At 41.2% G+C, this 17,963-nt stretch overlaps 1 protein-coding gene across 1 annotated transcript in view; it reads right to left on the bottom strand.

The window, feature by feature from the left end:
- The window catches only part of cpxm2 (carboxypeptidase X (M14 family), member 2), a 59,148-nt gene that overhangs the window by 24,367 nt on the left and 16,818 nt on the right, over positions 1 to 17,963 (bottom strand). The window contains exons 5-9 of the mRNA XM_031905942.1: positions 14,831 to 14,970; positions 6,951 to 7,035; positions 1,357 to 1,507; positions 981 to 1,069; positions 314 to 437 (exon numbers count right to left, since the gene is read on the bottom strand). Coding sequence (XP_031761802.1) covers positions 314 to 437; positions 981 to 1,069; positions 1,357 to 1,507; positions 6,951 to 7,035; positions 14,831 to 14,970 — 589 coding nt within the window. The remainder of the gene's footprint in view (positions 1 to 313; positions 438 to 980; positions 1,070 to 1,356; positions 1,508 to 6,950; positions 7,036 to 14,830; positions 14,971 to 17,963) is intronic.

Genomic DNA, 17,963 nt, shown 5'->3' with positions numbered 1-17,963 from the left:
ACTTCTTATTTATTTTCCTTTAAAGGGAAAATATATTTTCTTTCTTCAATCCTACTTTAATCCAGCAATGGCAGCACAAAAAAAGACAAGTGCATATTAAAATATAGAGATATGCAACTAAATAGGGGGTGCAGCGCATACCATGTGTAAGCATTGCATCACACACACAGACAGGGCAAATGCAAGGTGTGGTAAAAGGGGCAGATAAGCTGTGAAACCGCAATACAGGAGGTGTTTAGGGCAATATGCAGAGTGCAGAAAAGACATAGAAGAGACAGGCAGGACATACACAGAGCGGGTTTATTCTCCTAACCAACTTCGTGCTCCCCGGGGTTATCAGACATTTCCATTGCATACAGCTTCAGGCCTTGATGGCTTCGGCCAATGTTATACACGCGTGTGATGTTGGGGCACATCTCGTTCACCACCTTCATCAGCTAATGCAAAGGAGACAAATTCCAAGAGACAAACAGTGGGGCAGGGGGGTAAAATACGTAACAGTGAGAGAGAGGTACAGTGCAGTATATGGCAGTCTATGTAAGAATGGAAGTGGAAAAGAAGTACAGTATACTATAACTAAGTATCTAAAGTTGGTCGCACAATGAAAGATCCACTAGTTTGGCAATGGCGTCAAAAAAGCGTAGCTTTCCCCAATATGTTCACCTTGAGGTGGGGGATATTGGATTGATCTGACATTCGGGCCTCAGGCTAAACGATCGGATCACATGGACAGGAGGGACAGTACAGTAAAGGGTGAATTTATTAACATTGGAGATTGGTGCCCATAGCAACTTGTAGGTGACCATTCAAATCAGTAATACAGTATGTAATAGTGGAACAGGCAGGTACTGTATATAACAGTATAGCAGGGAGAGAAAAAGATATAATACAGTATATAACAACAAGAAAGAAGAATACATTGTGTTTACTAATACAGAATTGCATAGTATGTAGCAGAGCAATAAGGAGGAACCACATACCTGCCTCATCTCCTTATAATTGTGATGTCGGAAGTCCAGGTTGTCTGACGTTGTCATCTCATTGCGTCTGTGATAGTAATTATTTGGGTCTGTGTATAGGACAGTGTTAATGCTTGTGTTCTCAGTGAGGCAATTTGCACAGCAAACTTCATGTTGATGAAAAATACATTCTATAGAGATGCTGGGCATCTAAAGGCACTAAGTTGCCTAGTAGCAGCAACTAATAAGATGCTTTAAAACAGGGGACCAGTAAATTCTACCTGCTGATTGGTTGCTATGGGTTCTGGGCAAAATGAGTGCCTTTTATTACATAACCCCTTTATTATATTATCCCATAAGCCTGCAAAACTGCATCTTCAACAACACATCTACCAACCTGGTAAAGGACATCCAAGGATTTCAATCCTCATGCAGATGTTCCCATCTCCATACCAGGAACGAGGGTTGATCCTAATATAACGTCCTGTCAAGGGCTCTGGAAGTTCATTTAGGACAGGAATCTCTTTCTCGCTGTTTGCCTGAAAAAGCTATTAAGGTACAGCCTGTCATGCAGCTACAAGGTAAAGTTCTGCGTTATAGCATTTGTGCTAGGGTCACCTCAAATAAGCTGCCCAAATGCCATGGGTCGTCATGTGGCCATATTGACTGCGCCAGAGACTTATAGTCTTACTGGCTGCTTAGAAAGGTATCACCCAAAATTTGCAGTTCTGACAATGCATATTACAAAGTAAAGACCATAAAGCCTAAACAGTTCCATAGCTAAGCAATCAAAATAAGGCAGTGATCCCCAACCAGTGGCTCGTGAGTAACATGTTGCTCCCCAATCCCTTGGATGTTGCTCCCAGTGGCTTCAAAGCAGGTGCTTATTTTTGAATTTCTGATTAAGAGGCAAGTTTTGGTTGCATAAAACCCAGTGTAATTGCCAAACAGAGCCTTCTGTAGGCTGCCAGTCCACATAGGGGCTACCAAATAGCCAATTATAGCACTTATTGACACCCCCAGGAACTTTTTCCATGCTTGTGTTGCTCCCCAACACTTTTTCCATTTGAATGTTGCTCAGGGGTTTAAAAGGTTGGGGATCCCTGATATAAGGCTATGGTTCCTGTGTGCATGGTGGGTAGTGGCATGGGGGGCTCCGTCTGAAGTCGGCAGTCTATTTGCTCTTCTAGATAAACCTGAAAGCTCAGCATGACAGTCAATTAGGATGCGAGTTAGGGTAAACGGGTATTTACTGTCCTAGATATTCTTGGAAGCATGGCTGAATGGCTGATACACTGATATTTTCCTACAGTATATGTAACCTTGTTATATCTAACCTCTTGGAGTTCTAACCAAAGCTTCAACCTCCAAGGGGGGCTTGGAACTGGAAAATGTCTTGAGATCCATTAATATAAGGGCAATGGCACATGGACTAATTAAGGGGTTATGTAATCTGGCAGTTTTATATCTCAGTGGGGGAAAAATGCTTCAAATTACCCCTCATTGACTTTAAGTAGAAGTTATCAACCTGAAATGCTTACTGGTGCATATTTGAGTGACAATTGCATCTCAAAAAAGCACTCAAGCACTAGAACTTTTGGGCCACTGCTGGGACTTGGTTTCAAGCGTATTTTCACCTGCTCACGGAGCTATAAAATGCCTGCCCACTCAAAATCTCCCCATATGCCATAAGCCAGCACTGGTAGCAATTACTGAACAACTTGAGCAGTGATCCCCAACCAGTGGCTCACAAGCAACATGTTGCTCCCTAACCCCATGAATGTTGCTCCCAGTGGCCTTAAAGTAGGTGTTTATTTTTGGTTAGGAGGCAAGTTTTGTTTGCATAAAACCAGATGTACTGCCAAACAGAGCCGCCACATAGGACCTACTAAATATCCAATCATAGCCCTTTTTGACACCTCCAGGAACATTTTGTCATTCTTGTGTTGCTCCCTAACTCTTTTGCCAACTGAATGTGGCTCATAAGTAAAAAAGGTTTATCCCTGGTCTTGAGCAAATGAATGCTAAATGCGAGCAGTAGTCCCCCATCTATTTCCCCTGCAGGCTTAGCCCAGTACCACACTTGCTGGTTGTTCCTCTGGCATAGATATCCCAGTGGATTAAAGATGGCCAATTTCATCTGCCGATATCGGTCCTTTAGATTGATTCAGCATCTTATCTGCCCTTGTATGGGCACCAGTGACGGGCCTCCCCAACCAAAATCTAGCCTGAAATTGGCCAGATCGCAATCGGGCAGGTTTGATTATTCCCTCGGATCGGGCCACCTAGGTGGGCATATCAGGAGAAGATCCGCTCGCTTGGTGACTACCTTAATGGCCATTCCAATCCACCCCATCTTATGTATTAGGTGATAGGCAAGGGATCAGCCTGTAGCGCACACACAGGGCAGATTTATGAATGGAAACAGGAAAGTATGCATTCTGCTGGGGGATAATATATGAAACATTTTTCATTGTAGGTCTCTCTTCCCATTAGTTCTGCTGCCTAAACTAAATGAGTCAGACTTGTTCTTCCAGGAATGGATCGATCAGCAACATAAAGAAAGCCACGTATTCCTAATTAGAACAGACATTATGATGCTGCAGTAGGGAGAAATGGGCTGTCGGTAATGAAATATACATGTAGAGATAGAAGAGCAAGGACTGATTACTCATGGAGATCTTCCCCTTATTCAGCTTCAGCTGACAATTTGCACAGACTAACAGGATTTAGAATTATAGCACATCTAAGGGAAGGGCAGAAAGGACAGGAGCCTGGGGCCCCAACACTAGGAAGCCCCTGCAGGGGATGATGTAGCTAAACAGTGCAAATAATATAATAAAATATTTTTTTTTACTCACTTTTAGAATGCCTAACCTGCAGCCCTCCAGCTGGCATTCGAGCCAAAGGCAGTGGTGAGAAACTGGGAGTTGTAGTTTAATACAACTGAAAGATTGCAAGTTATTTTAAAAAATCACCCCCTTAGAAGGTTCTCCTGCATTCCTTCATTGCCAAGGGCCCCCTAATTCTCTATCCCCCCTGCCTGTTTTATATATCTACATTTACAGGTCCAAGAGGAAATGGTACTTTCTGCACACAGTCATCTGAACTAAAAACCACAAACTGCAATAAAATAAAGTTTGTGGAAATATTCTTGGTTCTGGCAGTGTTGTGGTGACTCTGAGGGCTTCTGTCCAAATTCCATTTTGTGATTCTCTGCATCAAATAACCTTAACTGCTACTGACGCTGAGGAATGGACCAGGTTAGTGCAAAGATTCTAATTATTTTGCCTGCGCTAAATATCAGTATTAAGTCCGATAGCAGCAGAACCTCTTGGGAAAAAGAGCTGGAAGAATGATATGTTTCTTTCTTGTTCTGTATTATCTGTGCAGGCTTTACAGGACATATATCTGCCTGACTAGACCCAGAGGATCCAGAGGAATGTATGTAATAAAAGAGGTAAACGGCTTGAATCTTGTAACCCATAGAAGCCAATCAATGCATTATTTAGTTCAGCGGACTGGTTAATTCTAAATCTGATTGGTCAATATGGGTTACTAGACTTGGGCAATCCCCACTGTTTCATATAGAGGGACAGTTTTAATTTGATGACAAAAACACATCTCCTAATCCAAACCCAGATTCCCCATAGGCGTTTACTGTGTTTTCATAAAGTAAGCTTTCCTCTTTGAATTGAATGTGGCCCAAAACTTGAGCACTGGACACTAAATGTGACATATTATGTCATTATTGTGGATGTTAAAATGGCAATGACATATTATGTCATTATTCAGGATGTAAAATGGCAGCTATAACAAACACAGCTATGTGCAACCACCTGTTTTCTATATATAATGATATTATTTGGGTTAAATTTTCTGTACTGTCCAAAAACAATCTGACCGGGAAATTCTACAACCAGCCCAGAACTATCTAGGCTTCAAAATAAGAGTGTCCAACCCATCTTAGAGTACAGGATCAAGTACTATGGTCCTGGGAATATCCACAAGAGTCTTTTAGTGGCCTTTAATCCAGGCTTTCACACATATCTAGGACTGCAAATTTACCCCAAATATCACCCTAATTGACATTCAGGTTGGGCTTTTGTGAGTATATAGGAGAGCTAATAAACATCTACCCCTTACTGGCCTACTGGCTGCCTCCACCATGCACTAATCTTGGTTCCTCAATGGAGGCCAGTTGGGTAACTTCTGCCACCAGACTGAAGACCTCTGACCATTCTCTCAGGGCAGCATAGCATATTAGCCATATGAAAATAAACCAGGGGTGCATACCACATATTTATATACCTGCAATTTTCTCCAGGCACTGCCGGAAGCAATGGGTTAACAGTATGGAAGGAAGGAATGCATATATCAGATCTCCCGCTGTTATACATTAAAAACATCAATCAGGAGTGAGAATTCAGCCCCTCTGAGATTGCTCAATGAGATATAGAAATAAAAGAACCTTATAGAAATCTAGGGCAGAAAGATTTCCTGTCTCCGGTGGGAGCTGCCTTTGGGTGACAGCTTCATCAAACGCTATGTGAGGCAGCACTCAGAACACACAATGAATGCATGCTATGGCGCACACCTGATGCCTCTCTGCCAACCATTTGTTAGGCACTAACCCTCCGCAGGTAAAACTAAAAGCCAGGATGTCAAGGATAAACCCATTTTAGAGCATTTGTGAAAAATGAAAAGCTGTTCAGCTTATTTTAATGAGCTTTTATACATTCACTTTTGATCAAACTTCCACTACATATCATTTTTTTCTTTAAAAAATGTTCCTTCTAAATGAAAAATGATGATAAAAATCAGAACAATGATCAATGCTCTGTAGATAAACCCTCTAGGCACCAGTGAGAGATGGGCTGTGCCAAACATCAGCAATGAATACAGGGCAGCAGAATGAAGGTAGTTCTGTATTCATAGGGCAGACACAGTTTGCTGAGCTATATCTTGGAATGCAAGACAAACACACAAACCATTAGCTTTGGGGTTAAGGAACTTCTGACTGCAACCCTAGTGCTCAGTTATGACTATGGCATTTACGATATATACAAGATATAAGTACAACACTAAACTATGGTACCATGTGAGATGATATAGCAATGTGCTTTACGCTACCCCACATAAAGCAGAACCACCATTTCTACTGTATAAGAACAAGAATTGCTGTCTGTATAACCTGCGGGCCACATATTTCTCTCTCTCTGTGCATGTTTCTCAACCTTAATTTTTATCCCAAATGTCAAAGCATTTTAATAGGAACTTTACAGTCAATATGACTGCATGACAAAGCTAAAATGATAAATAATAATTATAAGGATACTAAAAAGATTCATGCTTTTTCACTAAACAGAAATCAGTGCAGCCTGGGAGTGGGGGTGCACATAACACAACTGCAAATAAGGCAAACTTTATGTGGATTTAATACTGGTGAGATGTCACAATCACCCAGCATGCCACATATCCAGGCCCGGATCTGTGGCGAGGCCACAAAGGCCCGGGCCTTGGGCGGCATAAACATAGGGGCGGCATGCCACCCCGCCGCACGCAAATTTTAAAATTTTGCTCTCATACGGAGCAATGAGGACCTCTCCCCACTGCTCCGTATGGGAGTTTTAACTTTGGCGCATGTGCGTTAGCGCGGCGGCAGGGGGAGGGGGAAGGAGGTGGTTCGCGCATGCGCACTCGCACGGCGAATGGGGGGGGTAGGGGGCGCCTCGGGGCGCGTCATTTAGAAATCCGGCGCTGTGCATATCTAGATTGTAAGCTCTACGGGGCAGGGACCTTCATCCTCTTGAGTCTTTCACTCTTATCTTATTGCAATTGTATCTTGTATTTATTTGTGCTTATTGTAATACTTTGTATTCATCTATTATCTTAATACCCTGTTTATATTATTCTACTGTACAGAGCTGCGCACATAAGTAGCGCTTTATAAATAAAGATACATACATGACACATAACTCTTGTACTCACCATCTCTCCAGATTCATTTCTGGAAACAACCCAACTGTGGCTATCATTGCTGACCATTACTCGGTAGGATGTCACCCAGTCACTCCTACAAAAAAAAAACCATACATTACAGGTATGGGACCTGTTATCCAGAATCCTCGGGATTTGTGGTTTTCCAAAGAAGGGATATTTCTGTAATTTGGATCTCCAGCCTACTAAAAAAAATAATTTAAACATTAAATAAACCTAATAGGATTGTTTTGCCTTCAATAAGGATTCATTATATCTTAGTTGGGATCAAGTACAGGTACTGTTTTATTATTACAGAGAAAAGGGAATCATTTAACCATTAAATAAACCCAATAGGATTGTTCTGCCCCCAATAAGGGGTAATTATATCTTAGTTGGGATCAAGTACAGGTACTGTTTTATTATTACAGAGAAAAGGGAATCATTTAACCATTAAATAAACCCAATAGGGCTGTTCTGCCCCCAATAAGGGGTAATTATATCTTAGTTGGGATCAAGTACAGGTACTGTTTTATTATTACAGAGAAAAGGGAATCATTTAACCATTAAATAAACCCAATAGGGCTGTTCTGCCCCAATAAGGGGTAATTATATCTTAGTTGGGATCAAGTACAGGTACTGTTTTATTATTACAGAAAAAAGGGAATCATTTAACCATTAAATAAACCCAATAGGACTGTTCTGCCCCCAATAAGGATTCATTATATCTTAGTTGGGATCAAGTACAAAGTATTGTTTTATTATTACAGAGAAAAAGAAAATCAATTTTAAAATATTAAATTATGGAAGATGGCCTTTCCTTCATTCAGAGCTTTCTGGATATGGATTGCTGTATAAAGCATCCCATACCTGTATTATTTAAGTCAAAGTCAAACCTAGCACTGAAAAACAACAATGCATTAATCATTCACTAGTAACTCACAGCAGATCTGTTTTGTACAAAATCATTTTATGTTTAACGAAACATTCATAGCAAATACTACCAGAAAATTACAAATCTCATCTGCTCTAGGTTTGTAGGTTCTCATTCACATCTGTTTCCGTTTGTCTGATGTCATGAGTCCCACGTATATCTTCTACATCACTGCAAAAATATTCACAGGTGTCTTCACATGAGTACGTAAATATATGGGAGAATATCCCCCCTGCCGCTATGTACTTTAGAATTCACAGTTGTATCTGATATAGCTCATGGATCTCAATTAACCCTGTGTCATTAGGGTGATAATGATCCAACCCTGACTAAATTAAAACCAAATTCTTCTTTTCTCTTAACGGTAACATAAAATAAGCTCTCAGAAATGCCTGGGTGGATCATTCACACCCAAATGACATTGGATTAGACATCTTGGCAGTGCTGGCTTTTTGCTACCCCCAGCAACCAAAGGCATGGGTAGTCTGTACAGCCACAAACCCCCCTAACTTTACTTGCTGGGGTCACGTCCATGAGCGAATCAAAATGGAGACATGTGGAAAGTATTACTTAAATTCTACACAGCTGCTTAACCTGGAGAGAAGTGCACTATATGGCCACAAGTATCTGGATACCTGCCCATCCAAAATCTCATTCTAAAACCAAGAGTATTTATAAGTATTAGGTCCTGTTTTGGCAGCCCCTACTTTTCTGGGAAGGCTTTCCACTGTATGTAGGAACATTATTAACGGCATCTGCTTCAGTTCATATTGGGCACTGAATTTGGGCGTTCAGCCCTGCCTCACAGTTGGCTTGACATCATGGCTCTATGCATAGGGTTGCCACCTTTCCAGTTTTCATACGAACAACTCAGTTTTCGGAAGGGCTGTTTGTCTGGACAGGACTGTGAAGTGAATGATGTGCAACTGGCCACCCCCTGATATCAATGGCCAATCCGCAATATCACCCACCCCGCCTGGACTTAAAGATAAAAGCAAAGATAAAAAGGTGGTAACCCTATCTGTGCAAGCCATTCAGGTCCTTCCGCTTCATTCTCTGCAAGCAATTCTGCATGGGACATTATTGTCCTGAGACCCGAGCCTGCTCCAAACTGTCACTTCAACAAAGCAAGAAACAGGGAATTGTCAACAAATGTCATTGCAAGATGTAGTCATAGGCAGTTGGTTTAAATTGCCAATTCCAGTAATTATAAGGGGTGTCCACATACCTTTGGCCATATAGTAAAATGGCAGCCCTTCACATTTAACATAAGTGATTCTAAGTAACACACGGGGAGATTAGTCACGCCGCGACAAATCTCTGTTGTCGCGGGCGACTAATCTCCCCGCAATGTCATCCCACTAGAATGTAAATTGCTGGTGGGATGGCATTCGTGGAGCCACGATGCCTTGAGAGGCGTATACCATCTCACCGCCGATTTACATTCTAGCCAGTGGCATGGCATTGCGGGGAGATTAGACGCGGCGCGACTAATCTCCCCTTGTCACGGCCCTAAGGCTTCATCTGCCCTTCAAATTTGCAGCCAGCATAGCCTCCGTAAGACAGCGCAGCCAGATGTGCAACCCCTTTGACTGCACCGCAGCATCTGCCCTCAAGTCTTTAGCAACAACCTGCTGCAAGTGTCGCAGGAATGTCACCAGTGGCAGGCGTCTGTTTTCCCATTTGTGTGTTACATCTCCAGACTGTTGTACAGAAACAGCCGGTGCCTTGTAAATAGAACAAGTGAGAGAGACAGATAACTCCCCCAGGACACCTGCTACAGCCCACGCAGCGCGTTCCGCAAGCATGAGACCAGCCATACAGACTGCAGGCTAACTTAGCCTCATTATAGACATATCCTATGAAATGAAATGAAAAGGTACCATCGGAAGCGTGTGAGCATTGCACCACTGGGCTTATATTCACCAGTTATTTTTGTATATTTTATTTTTAACTGCAGGAACAGTTGTGCCAGCAACGCAGTGCATAACAAGATGCTAGGTAATGGCAATTGTGGGTTTAAAAATGAGCATGTTTCATTTCTACATAAGAGAAGAGGAATAATAACACAATATGGTTTTACATATAAACTCAGGAGACAAGTCAAGGTTTGACAAGACAAAGCTGGATCTAATATGCTTTACTTGATTGGCTCATAAATATTTACTACATTGCTGCTTGGAAAACCTGTGGCTGGTTTAACAATGAGAGTGAAAGGGGTAAGGTCATAACATGCAGATATAAGCTGCCTACTGAGTCCCTTGACATATCAGCAGTTTATAGGCTCATGTATGGAGCCTTCCCGACAGAAGAATATCTCTAAAATATCTACCTTGCAGGTAAAAAAATGTCATCAGTCAGGGTCTGCTTCATCCCTTTCATATGCCCTTCTCCATAGGATCACAGTATTATCTGATTGTTGGACTGGGGGACAAAATATCAAGCTGACCCAATTTGTACCAGCACTCAGGCATAGATTGTTATGTGTATAGCAGGCTAAGCTGAGGCTGTGTAATTAGATGAACTGTATTTATAATCTACATAAAAATATAAAATCTGAGGTGGCCACTGGCTTATCCTCCGGCATCTGAAAGAAAGAAAATGGCACACAGGGCACAGCATTTTCTCTTGCTTAAAAGGACAGTGCACACCTAAACACCTTTGATAAAAATAAGCACATTAAAACAGGATTTATGTTTAGATTATATTCAGCCTATTGTTTTCATTAAAAAAAATCCATTATAAAGTACATATAAAGCATATATATATAAATTTGAAAGCTGGACTATGTTCTCTGAATTCATCTCCTAATTTCTTTATAAACAGGGTACTTTGTTCAGAGATCCCTATCTACCTTCAAACAAACAAAGCTGTCCCTTCTCTAAGCAGCAGCCTTTGACCAGTTCATTATCAGGGGCTTCTCAGTGGACTGGCAATTAGTTTAATCAGTTCCTTTAAACTTATTTTGTTCAGCAGATCTCCAGTTTCGGGTTTCAACATGTATTTGGTTGCTAGGGTCCAATTTACCTCAGCAACCAGTGAGTGGTTTACATGAGAGACTGGTATATGAATAGGAGGGGACATGGATAGAAGAATTTGTTATAAACCGTAACCATAACAATAAAATTGTAGCCTCACAGAGCAAAAGGTTTTTGGTTGCTGGGGTCAATGACGCCCATTTGGAAGCTGCAATGAGTTAAAATATATATATATATATATATATATATATATATATATATATATATATATATATATATATATATATATATATATAAAATATATACTGAAGACCAATTAAGAAGTTGCTTAGAATTGGCCATTTTATAACAAACTAAAAGATGAACCACCATCAATAATTGTTCAATAATTGTACTAGAGAGAGTTAGAAGATGAAGGCAAATACAGGTATGGGACCCCTTATCCGGAAACCCAGAAAGCTCTGAATTACGGAAAGCCTATCTCCCATAGACTCCATTTTAATCAAATAATTCAGAAATTTAAAACTGATTTCCTTTTTCCCAGTAATAATAAAACAGCACCTTGTAATTGATGCCAAATAAGATATAAATAATCCTTATTGGGGGCAGAACAGCCCTATTGGGTTTATTTAATGGTTAAATGATTCCCTTTTCTCTGTAATAATAAAACAGTACCTGTACTTGATCCCAACTAAGATATAATTACCCCTTATTGGGGGCAGAACAGCCCTATTGGGTTTATTTCATGGTTAAATGATTCCCTTTTCTCTGTAATAATAAAACAGTACCTGTACTTGATCCCAACTAAGATATAATTACCCCTTATTGGGGGCAGAACAGCCCTATTGGGTTTATTTAATGGTTAAATGATTCCCTTTTCTCTGTAATAATAAAACAGTACCTGTACTTGATCCCAACTAAGATATAATTACCCCTTATTGGGGGCAGAACAGCCCTATTGGGTTTATTTCATGGTTAAATGATTCCCTTTTCTCTGTAATAATAAAACAGTACCTGTACTTGATCCCAAATAAGATATAAATAATCCTTATTGGGGGCAAAAACAAGCTTATTGGGTTTAATTAATGGTTTATTGATTTTTTAGTAGACTTAAGGTATGGAGATCCAAATTACGGAAAGACCCCTTATTCGGAATACCCTTGGTCCCGAGCATTCTGGATAATGGGTTCTATACCTTTAATTGGAAAACTATAAGAAATAAATAATGAAGACCAATTGAAAAGTTGCTTAATATTGTTTATAGTAAAAGTTAAATTAAAGGTAAACCCCCCCTTTACAGGATTACATTCTCTCCTTTAGTGGTTTGTGCAGCCATCCTGTGTGCAGCAGCATCTTCTGGGGGCTGTTAGTTCCCATATAATAAAAACAAAACTGATTAAAAAAATGTAAAAAATCAAATTATTTTTCTAAACCTTATGTGCTAAAATGCAAATCCACCTCCCATGTCATAACAGATCTTTAAGTCTAGGGACCCATGAGTTTTTTTTCCGGACAGGTCAGGCTAGTGAAAGCAAACGTACTTTTAGCTGTACAGGCGTAGCTTTATTATTCTGGAATTCAGATCAGGGAGGTCTGAGAATACCACCACCCCCACATTATTTTCTCTGAAATACTTTAGCTTCAGTACAATGAACTCTTTGCAGAGAAATCTCGGGGCATGTAGGTGTTTGCCTGGGACTCTGGGAGAGGTTATAATGCAATGGCTTAAGCAGAAACTATACCTCATTCAGACTGGCAAATATATAGCACTTAAAAAAGAACTACAGCTTAAAGGAAAACTATACCCCCATAAAGAGTACTTAGCCAAAAGATAGTTTATATTATGTTAAGTGGCCTATTAAAGAATCTCGCCAAACAGGAATTTATATATCAGTAAATATTGCCCTTTTACATCCTTTTCCTTGAGCCGCCATTTAGTGATGGGCTGTGTGCTCCCTGACAGGAAGTGATGCAGCTCTAACTGTAACAGGAAGTAGTGTGAAAGCAAAAGACAGAACTCTGCCCATTCATTGGCTGATGGGGCCTAGCATGTATGTGTGCCTTGGCTTGTTTGTGTGCACTGTGAATCCTATGATCCCAGGGGGCGGCCCTTAATTCTTAAAATGGCAATTTTCTATTTAGGATTACCCAATAGCACATACTACTAAATAAGTATATTTTTATGAAAATTATTTATTTAGATGAAGCAGGGCTTTACATATGTGCTTGTTTATGCAATATATTTTTATAGAGACAATATATTGTTTGGGGGTATAGTTTTCCTTTAACAAAGAATTAAGGCGGAAATGCTGCACATCATGTTTTGGGCTTCAGTGCCAACCAGAGCAACCATCAGGGGGAGAGGGATTAGTGTTGTACCAGGCCCTCTGAAATATTCTTTCGTAAGGGGGCCCAGTTGTGTCACAAAAGTTGCGCAAATTGCGTAAGTTACGCATAAAGTTACGTCACTTTACATCCGCAATTTACGTAACTTCTGCAAAATCTGCCTAGAAAACTATGTGATTTTCAAAGAAACTTATGTAACTTGTGTATCAAGCTAAAGACAACGCAGAGAAGCGTGACAGGGGCAGCCAGTGGCAAACTCCACCAATGAATTACAAAACGTAAGGTAAATTCCACTGCCGCCCAATGAGCTGACTGATTTATTAGCACTTATTAGCACAGGGATGGGGCAGTTTTCAACCTCTCCTTTTCCTTTAAGTCCCAATACGTCCCACTCACTACTCCTGTTTAAGCCATTTTACCCTACTCTGGACTCTGCCCCAAGCCCCATCCAACGACCTACCCATCAACGTTATTGCTCCATTATGGCGCTGCCCCCTTACATGAGCGACTTCCCTCTCCCTGTAGTACATCCTGGGCAAAATATGTATTGACATAGTTGCTGTGCTTGCTTATGTGCCTAACAAAAAGTAAGTTATATTGACAAATGCCACCATGTGATTTTTTAAAGCAGTCGCCAGGTGTTTCGAATACAGAGAATCATCAATTGTGAGGCAATTTCCCTATTATAGAGATATCTAGAATCAAAGTCTGCCTGAGGCAAACGTGTTTATTTGAGGATTCAACAGTCTATCCTTAAATGTTATACAGTTCTTTTGCGTCTGTTCTTCTTTCTAACATTTGCTTTTGGTTGATGAAGCTGTGCCACAGGGATGTGTGTACTTCCTGTCAGGGAAGAAGAGGAGGAGCAAGCACCATTTTGCTTGGTAAGTGCAAGAGAGAGGAACAGTCATTACCTCAGGAAAAGTCAGGGCAAGGGCCTGTGCTCTGTGACAGGGGTTCCTTGAGGTGCAGGTTGCTTCTTTAAGTCCATTTAGCAGGCTGGCTTGCAGGTGCAGACAAGATACGCTAGGCCCTTGCCCAGCATGAGTCTGCTATCCCATGTCTAAACTTGGACCACACCAATATATATAGCAGAAAATGTGGGCACTGTTGAAACGAGCTTCTTTTGCTGCTGGCACCATCATTTACTAGTATCATCCCTCTCACACAATAATTATTCTGTGCTCAAAGTTTCTGATGGTGGCCCTGGTACTAGCCCAAGGCCAGCACAGATATCTCCCTCTTTTTCCTCTCATAGAATATCTATTACATATTTCCCCTGTGCATGTGTAAACTGCGTTGATACTGGCCATGTGGAAGTAGGACAAACTCTGCATATACAAACTATACTATACTTTCTGACTATACTATACTACTTATATCTGTTGTACATTTTACTACATATAGATTGAATAGCCACAGAAACTGCACCAGCTAAATGGCTGCTAAACCCACATAAATAGAGAAAAACTGACAGTAAATGCAAAAACAAGTCTTGTTTAGTAGCCTTGACACTTCAATGAATTCAGTTGATTTTAAAGCAAACATTACTGCCCATTTATTATAATACATTGTACAGGGGAATTGCATAGAATACAAGAAATATAAAAGTATAAAAAGTCTGATATACTCACAGCCAGAGTGAGTTTCTGCCTTGAGTAATGACTCCTGTGAATTTGGTCAGTCTGCGAGCATCTATCTCTATCCACTGGTGCGCATCATTCCTCCCTGCACACCACGCTCCATCATAGAGGTCATTTTCATTCACCCCTGCCTGCAGAGAAATCGTTATATCTTAGGTCAGCTGGAGAAATGCTTGAATTATTCTTATATCACTGTCAGCAACTGTGTGTATATGTGGAGGGAGAATGGGAAACTTTAAGGGAAGGGGGAATCCAGGCAGCACCAGTAGGTAGCAAGAGATCACAAATTCACATCTAGACTGAGCAGGCAGCTCAGCAGAACCTGTAACAATGGTAAGAATGTCATCACAAGGGACTATGCTTGTAGAACAGTAGGTACAGTAAAGCAATGGTGTCTATAGTAGCAGTGGGGGGATAATAGCCTTTGGGAAGGGACTGTGGCTGTGGGATAGCAGGTATAGTAGGGAGAGATGGTGCCTATAGTAGCAGTGGGGGGATAATAGCCTCTGGGAAGGGACTGGGGCTGTGGGATAGCAGGTATAGTAGGGAGAGATGGTGCCTATAGTAGCAGTGGGATAATAGCCTCTGGGAAGGGACTGGGGCTGTGGAATAGCAGGTATAGTAGGGAGAGATGGTGCCTATAGTAGCAGTGGGGGTATAATAGCCTCTGGGAAGGGACTATGGCTGTGGGATAGCAGGTATAGTAGGGAGAGATGGTGCCTATAGTAGCAGTGGGGGTATAATAGCCTCTGGGAAGGGACTATGGCTGTGGGATAGCAGGTATAGTAGAGAGAGATGGTGCCTATAGTAGCAATGGGGGGATAATAGCCCCTGGGAAGAGACTGTGGCTGTGGGATAGCAGGTATAGTAGGGAGAGATGGTGCCTATAGTAGCAGTGGGATAATAGCCTCTGGGAAGGGACTGTGGCTGTGGGATAACAGGTATAGTAGGGAGAGATGGTGCCTATAGTAGCAGTGGGGGGATAATAGCCTCTGGGAAGGGACTGGGGCTGTGGGATAACAGGTATAGTAGGGAGAGATGGTGCCTATAGTAGCAGTGGGGGGATAATAGCCTCTGGGAAGGGACTGGGGCTGTGGGATAGCAGGTATAGTAGGGAGAGATGGTGCCTATAGTAGCAGTGGGGGGATAATAGCCTCTGGGAAGGGACTGGGGCTGTGGGATAGCAGGTATAGTAGGGAGAGATGGTGCCTATAGTAGCAGTGGGGGATAATAGCCTCTGGGAAGGGACTGTGGCTGTGGGATAGCAGGTATAGTAGGGAGAGATGGTGCCTATAGTAGCAGTGGGGGATAATAGCCTCTGGGAAGGGACTGTGGCTGTGGGATAGCAGGTATAGTAGGGAGAGATGGTGCCTATAGTAGCAGTGGGGGATAATAGCCTCTGGGAAGGGACTGGGGCTGTGGGATAGCAGGTATAGTAGGGAGAGATGGAGCCTATAGTAGCAGTGGGATAATAGCCTCTGCCAGGTTCAGACTGGGGGGTGCAAATAAATGGTTTTACTGTATATAAAATAAGTGCCTCTAGAAAGTACTAATTTTAGTCGCAGATGTACTGAAATATGGGAAACATTCTTCCTTCCCTTAGTATAATTACTCATATATAGATAGAAAAGAAAATCCAGCAGAGGGAATAATACCATTTATACTTAAAACATATGGAAAAACACATTAGGGCTCATGTACTGTACGTCCTCAAGTGCAGCTGTGGTCTCACAGGTTCCCTGCAGTCAGCTGTACATAAAACCATTTTCATTAAAGGTACTTGAGTCAAAATGGGCTCCTTGCACTTCCAGATTGTAGCACTCGGCACCGCTCATTCCTTCCTAGTTTTCATTCAAAATCGGGAGAAGCTGCACTAATTGACGCAGGGGATTTCTGGAGCTACTGCCAACTGACCAGGTGGTAGCTCCAGGATATGCGTGGCACACTTACGCCTAGAACTGGGTGAAATTGCATCCAATATGCAAGGAAGCTGGTGTGACTCTCATTTTGGAGAATCTGAAGCAACTTCAAAGAGAATCACCACTTTGCGACTGCATTGACACCAGAATTTTGGGAGAAAATGCTGCATTATGGGAATTACTCTTGAAATTGCACTTTGCTTGCATTTGTGGATGTAGATTGGGTGTTAATAAATGTGCCCCTTCTTTTACAGTACAGGTATGGGATCCATTATCCAGAACACTTGGGACCTGCGGTATTCCGGATAGAGGGTCTTTCCATAATTTGGATCTCCATACCTTAAGTCTGCTAAAAAATAATTAAAAGGTTAATTAAACCCAATAGGATTGTTTTGACTCCAACTAGGATTCATTTTATCTTAGTTGGGATCAAGTACAGGTACTGTTTTATTATTACAGAGAAAAGGGAATCATTTAACCATTAAATAAACCCAATAGGGCTGTTCTGCCCCCAATAAGGGGTAATTATATCTTAGTTGGGATCAAGTACAGGTACTGTTTTATTATTACAGAGAAAAGGGAATCATTCAACCATTAAATAAACCCAATAGGGCTGTTCTGCCCCCAATAAGGGGTAATTATATCTTAGTTGGGATCAAGTACAGGTACTGTTTTATTATTACAGAGAAAAGGGAATCATTTAACCATTAAATAAACCCAATAGGGCTGTTCTGCCCCCAATAAGGGGTAATTATATCTTAGTTGGGATCAAGTACAGGTACTGTTTTATTATTACAGAGAAAAGGGAATCATTTAACCATTAAATAAACCCAATAGGGCTGTTCTGCCCCCAATAAGGGGTAATTATATCTTAGTTGGGATCAAGTACAGGTACTGTTTTATTATTACAGAGGAAAATGAAATCATTTTTAAAAATCTGAATTATTTAATTAAAATGGAGTCCATGGGAAAGAGCCTTTCTGTAATTCAGAGCTTTCAGGATAAGGAGTCTCCAGATAACAGATCCCATACCTGTACAGGTATAGGACCCCTTATCCAGAATGCACAGGACCAAGGTTATTGCGTATAAGGGGTCTTTCCAATAGGCTTGTTTTGCATCCAGAGGATTATTTATGTTAGTTGGGATAATGTACAAGGTACTGTTTTATTATTACAGAGAAAAAGGAAATCAGTTTTAAAATTCT

This window comes from Xenopus tropicalis, chromosome 7 (genome assembly GCF_000004195.4).
Source record: "Xenopus tropicalis strain Nigerian chromosome 7, UCB_Xtro_10.0, whole genome shotgun sequence".
NCBI lineage: Eukaryota > Metazoa > Chordata > Amphibia > Anura > Pipidae > Xenopus > Xenopus tropicalis.
Note: the sequence above shows the minus strand (reverse complement) of the source record. Positions and strands in the feature narration are given on the sequence as shown.